This window comes from Ischnura elegans, chromosome 12, assembly GCF_921293095.1.
Source record: "Ischnura elegans chromosome 12, ioIscEleg1.1, whole genome shotgun sequence".
NCBI lineage: Eukaryota > Metazoa > Arthropoda > Insecta > Odonata > Coenagrionidae > Ischnura > Ischnura elegans.
This window is the reverse complement of record NC_060257.1, coordinates 15818088-15824556: the sequence shown is the minus strand read 5'-3', so window position 1 is coordinate 15824556 and position 6469 is coordinate 15818088. Positions and strand designations below refer to the sequence as shown.

General features: G+C 40.7%; 1 protein-coding gene across 2 annotated transcripts in view; it reads left to right on the top strand.

Moving 5' to 3' along the window:
* Positions 1-6469, top strand: part of LOC124168882 (rab-like protein 6) — a 32215-nt gene continuing 25746 nt past the window's right edge. For both annotated transcript variants that reach the window (XM_046547256.1, XM_046547255.1), the window contains exons 1-3: positions 1-416; positions 854-1041; positions 2680-2786. In XM_046547256.1, the coding sequence (XP_046403212.1) occupies positions 900-1041; positions 2680-2786 (249 nt within the window). In that variant the 5' untranslated portion in view covers positions 1-416; positions 854-899. The remainder of the gene's footprint in view (positions 417-853; positions 1042-2679; positions 2787-6469) is intronic.

Below are 6469 nucleotides of genomic sequence, written 5' to 3'. Positions count from 1 at the left end.
CTATATTGTCGACTTCACTTCCAACTAAAAGGAAACGTTGGGGTCAAGACGTGTACCAACCAAAACAATTATCATCAAATGGAGAAGTCTCGTTCTTCTATGCCGAGAACGTACTGTTTACGTAAGAATAAAACACAGGAATTTGATCGTGCAACCCATACTAAACAGTGAAATATTGGAAATAGTAATCTGGGAACTTGGATAATGAACTTTTCTGGACCATTCGTGTAAAACATGTGCCGTTGATTGACAACAGCTGTTGCTGTGTCAGATTGTGTGTATGCCTTGTTTTTTCTTTGGCGGAATTGTGCTTTCGTTCTGCTCGAGATGTCTTGAAACGATGTGGTGTTTCTCAAGATGAAGGCCTTCTGGCGTATGGGTGCATTGGCATTCCCACGGTTCGTCGAAGTGAGAAGGTAGGATGGGTATAGGGTCATGAAAATCGAAAAATAATAAAGCACTACTTACGTGTAATCGTCGATTTATAAATATTATTGTGTTAAGCTAATTCTGGTGCTTCGGAATGTGTTGCCGCCTTCACGATGTTCATAGAAAGTACATGAATTACAATTTTGTCATTCATCTAAGCTGTCGAAAAATTTAGCCATGTCACGATACTTTCTGTGCCGTGTTGATATGTATATTTTGTCGCCCATTTCTACTGCGGATTGGCATGTACTTAGTATACTCAAAGAAGGGGAGAAGGTTAGAGGGTCATCGTGATTAGTTGAAAGTGATCATCTCATGTCAAATTTTTTTGTTGCCATGCTGTTGCTCTTTGTACGTGCTTATATTTGTCTTGGAGACTTGCTCTTGGATCGATCGAGTAAAATTGATTTTGTGTTTTCCTCAGGTCTATTTCCTGAAGTGAGTTCCTTGGATAAGTTCCTTCGTCAGCGATGTTTTCAGCACTCAAGAGGTTAACGGGGAAGGCTGATGGCGGGGGCAATGCAGTTACTGGGACACCATGCCCTCGCCCAGGCCTCCAAGCGATGTCCCACTCTTTGCAGAGGAAATTCGCAAGAGGCGTCCAGTATAACAGTAATATTTCCTTTCCCTTGCTTTTGTAGATTTAATATCCCAAGGCACTCTCCCTTGCATCTGCATTTGAACTACATGGTATATTCGATAGTGATGTGACATTATTTGCTCTTCTAAGTTTTATTGAGTTTCTGTCAGTGCTTTTATAGAGCTGTCATTTTATTATGATTTATTGATGGAGTTAAACCTTAAACAGACGGTTATTATTTTGTGGAAAGTTTTATGCAAGCATTTATCGATTCACCAATATAGAGGGGTAGGCGCACGGCTAGGAATTTAGGCTAGGGGGGTTTTAGGTGCAAGTAATAGTGGGGGTATGGAATACAGGAGATGTGGGTGCCCTACCCCCGACAATTTTTCAGATAAATGGTTCAAAATAGTGAGTTTTATGGCTTTCTGAAGGATGTTTTTTAATCCTTACACTATTCTGTAAGTAATATTTATCCAACTAAGCAAAATGTATTAAATTTTAAAATTTCTCTGAGTTCTGGGGGGGGGGGTTTATCCCCCTAAACCCCCCCTCGCTGTGCCACTGTAGAGGGGAGATTTGTGCATATGTGCTTTAAAGAGCTATTTGCAAAGGGTTGTTTTGTTCTTAAAAGAAACTGCTGTATGACTAAAAGTATTTAAGTCAAATGTTTCGGTTTTCTCCATGCTGACTCTGAACACTAGAATTGTACTTAGTGGTTGAAATACCATGTTATCTTTCTCTATCACTCACTGACTTAGTCTGGGGTGAGCTTTACCCTTGCCCAACCAAGCCAGTTTGTTGGTTGGAACTCTTTAAGTACGAGAGAGTATTTATATGTTTGCACTTTTTTGTAAGTGAGCATTGCTAAGATAGCATTGACCTACATCTTTTAATTGCAGTTACATATTTTATTTTTTTAAGGTTTGACTATACCAATTGTAGAATACCAGGAATAATTAAATATTAGTGACATTCAACATTCAAGGCAAATTTTGAAAGATTGCCTCAAATGTTTGTTTTTCATTTTGGTGCTAATTGGTATTCCATGTGCTACCTAAATCAGTATTCTTATATTGATGATGTTTTTTATTTTAACACCTTCACCTAAATGTACATGAGTGATTTCTCAAGTTTGAATTGTTCAAATTCACTTACTATGAAAGACTACACAAAATAAATTTAACAATTTGAATAAAATTGCTTCACTTAGACAACGAATAGAGTGTTCGTGCTTGATCTACTTCATCAATGTCTCCAAATAGATGGATGCACAGACTAAAGTAATTTGTATCTGGAAAAAGGGGAAAATATTTTTAAAGCCTCTATACACGGTGAATGATCATTTGAATGATCATGCCATTATTCACGGGATCATGCGAGCATATATTTTTCATGATCATTCAGCATGATCATCCACCATGAATAGTGGCCTTAAGCATGCCTTTTGTGAGGTTATAAGACATTAAACTATTCAAGGAAAAATTTTGCATTTTAACTCATTTTTTGACTGTGGATGAGAAGGTATATGATCCAACTATTGTTTGTTTTTACTTTATCACCTCTAAGTTTTGATATATTCCAGTTTTTTTGGTTAGGCAAGTGGTATGTGTGGAAAGAAGAAAAAGATGCCTATATGTTCTTTTAACAATGTGCAATTGTTATTTCAGTGAAGATAATTATCAAGGGAGATCGAAATGTGGGGAAGACATGCCTGTTTCATCGATTGCAAGGAGGGAAGTTCGTGGAAGAGTACATTCCTACTGAAGAAATTCAGGTACTTTTTTTTCTCATCTCATTCATGGATTTACTCTTAAAATATCATCACAACTATTATCAAAATCCCATTAGTTTAATTTCCCGAAAACAACAATAAAAACAGTTAATAGTTTAAGCTTTGGCAAAGCTAGAGTGTTGGCTCTCCACCATAAGGGCTCGGGTTCGAATCCCGGCAGTGGCAGAGAATTTTCAGAGACTGCCCTATCCCTGCTCGAGTGTTGTGTGGAGGACATTTCAAGCGCAACACTCTGTCCGTCGGATCAGCAAGCTCCTATACTCGGTTCATTTTATCTTTGCGGGTGAGCTGGTGTGGCCAAAGCAAGTGGAGATGAGGGGAGTGAAAGTTTCTCGACATGTGAATTTGCCTTCGCCAATCAGCAAACAGTAGGTGTGGCCTCAGTCAGTCGCTCTCAGACCTCCGCCGGGTGAATATCGCGAATCTGCTCGCGGAGCAGTGTTGCCAAACCTCACGCGTTCTCCTTGTATGTGCCTTCCTCATTCAGAGCGGTAGCTGACAATGTCATGGACTTCTGTGAAAGGATTATCCCCAATGCGTTCCAAATGAGTAGGTATATTGTCTCGGCACCGGGGCCAAAATACCTGTGGCCACCCCATGACTCACACGTTTCAAGTTACAAAGTAGGGCGTCAATGTAAATTTGGCAACGTTATGTTTGCTCCTGGTGCATTGGTTAAACGTTTTTTCCAGTGTGCGAAACACCTTTGGTACTTGTTGTTTCAGATGCCTTGCAGGACCGCCTTCGATTCCATATTCACCTCTTTAATGTGATGAAAACATTTCCTTTTTATCACCATTTTCATCGGGGGGAACAATAGGAAATCACAAGGTGCGAGATATAGTGAGTAGGGTGAGTGAGAAAGCAGTGTCATGCAATTTTTTACCAAAAACTCAAGTCGTGGCAAGCAGCAACATTTTGATCAGGAATTAGCAAACGAGGGATGAATTTTGCCGCAATTCACCTCATTTGTTAATCTTTAGCTTAAGTTCACTGCATTGAACTCAAAGAGAGACTAGATTTTTCAGTGAATTCGTAAATAGTACGCCTCTTATCCTCATGCTCAAGGGCACGACTTTTTTCCCACATTTTCATCAGTTCTGGACCTGAAAGGCCGGCTCTGGCGCTGAATGTCTTCGATCGACATGTTGCCACGTTTGAATTCCGAATACCTCTTGTGCACTTCAAATCTTTTTAAGGCGTGTTCTTTATAAGCTGTAGACAAAAGATTAACTGTGACCGAGTAAATTTTACTGAGCAGAGAACAAATTTTTAACGCCGCACGCTGTTCTCGAGTATCAGCCATTTCAAAAATCAAAGAGATCAAGAAACTCTTCTGAATTCAAAGGTCACATGGACTCTGGATGGCTCGCCTCAGTTAAGTCAATGTTCCACAATATCTTTCTGAGTTTATTGTAGGGATGGACGGATCCAGGATTTTTTTCGGATCTAGATTCGGATCGGATCCTTGATTTTTGGAGCCGGATCTTTCGGATCGGATATTTTTGGATCCAAATTCATTTTCTAATTCCTTACTCTGTGATTCCCCCGATGATTGTTCAATCTCTTGGGAAGAGTCACACTATATGCCAGTCGTATTTTGCCTTTTTTATTTTCCAGTGCTGAAATTCTCCTACGTAACATCAGCGAGAGCTTTCAAATAAAATGGTTCATGAACAGGACAGGAATCACATGCGATGGCAAATTTGAAGAGAGAATCGGAACTCTTTCCACCCTTATGGGTTGAATTCACTGAAGCTATTGTTTAAAATTTCGGATCCAGATCTGATGCTTTCCGCGACTTTGGATCCGATGTATCCGATGAAGGGCAATATCCGTGGATATTTGGATCTGAGGTATCCAATCCGACCATACCTAGTTTATTGTTGTCCCAGGTTGCATAAAATCAATGTCAAGTACCCCCTTCTGATCCCAAAACACAGTCGCCATAACCTTTCCTACCTGCTGCGTCTGTTTGAATATTTTTGGTGGTGGTGAACCGGAGTGATGCCACTGACAAGATTGTTGTTTTGCTTTGGGGGTGTAAGGAAACACCCACGTTTCATCTCCGGTGATGATAGAGTCCAACAGCCTCTCCTTGTAGCCACCCCCCTCACATTGCTGGAAAAATTTGCGAGCACAGTCAAGGTGTTGCTCCTTGTGTCCATCAGTCAGCATGCGGGGGACTCAGCGAGCACATACCTTGCGATAGCCCAACATTTCTGTTAAAGTTCTTTCAATTGTGCTATGAGAAGCTTCAGGAATGTTGTTGAAATGACACATTGCAATATTTCCACTTATAGAAATATTGCAATATGTCATTTCAACAATATTACGAACTTCCACCACATCGTGCCTAACATCATACAAGACTTCAGGAATGTGTTCAACAAGTTCACGGACAGTGAACCTCCAATCTTTCAGCAGCTCACTGTTGATCTTCTGGACAATCGCATCTGAAGCCGGCAGTCTTCCACTCCGTTCTTCACTGTGAACTTCCATGCTACCCTGCACCATTTGCAGATGAGCTGAATGGATATGCACTCTTCACCATAAACCTCAGTCAGTTGCTGATGAATCTCCATGGGCGGTAACTTCCTTGCGTGGAGAAATTGGATTCTTGCTCGAACCACATGCTTGGTAGCAACGGGAATTAGCACTTACATTGTTGATGGTTGCTAAGCCAGCACTGAGCTACATAGTGAATCGCGTACTCGAGAGTAGGGGAACTACTGCTCATGGCACTATTGTGGGATTTTGCTTAGCACCTTCCCTCAACATTGTAGCTCATTGGGAACCTTACTTTTGGTACAACCCTTATAGTTATGCATTTCTTTTGTATTTGTTAATGGTTGTTGTCTTAACACCCCCTGCCAAACACCCTTTGAGGGGGCTTGCGGGGTAGTATGTAGGTGTAGATTCCTTTCCCTGGGCTACCTCGGTCTTCGTAGATTTTTGATTTCAGGTCCCCTCAGGCCACGCCAGGGTTTTGAACCCAGGACCTCTTGATGATTAGCCAAGCATTCTTCCCACTAGGCTACCACGCCCCCTCATTACTATGTACTATACAATGTTACGTTTTACTGATATTTTCAGAGTTTCATTTTAAATTTCCCTATGTAGGAAATTTTTTTCACTCCTTCAGTTGAAAGATTGAACGAACGTACTAATATTTTCATAGCAGGCTCGTAGCCAGGCTTTAGGGGCTTCAGACCCCCTCCCAATGAAATTTTTTCCATTGCAGAGACTACCTTTGAAACATCTGCCAAGGAGACCACTAGCTTATGGCCAACTGCCCTTTCATTCTACATTTTTTGATGTGGTTAAATTTCCTAATGTCTGCCATGATTTTCATGCTCACTTCTCCAGGTTGTAACTTTCCCTGCTATGCTGCATCAATCTCCACCTCTGGCTCTTTGCCACTCTTCACTTACATAAGTTTCTGCTTCTCTCTTACATAAAGCTCCTGTTATCACCTCCTTCCTAATTCCTCTTTCCATGCTGTTTATTCTCATAACTTTTTCTTTTTTTGTTTTTCCATTAAAGTGTGGTTATGTATCAGAAGTTGAAATTTCGTGATGGCTGTTGTGAGCAAAATACAGTTACACTCAAGGACACACCGAAATGTATATGGTAGATACACGAAGCACACATGTGCAAGGCTA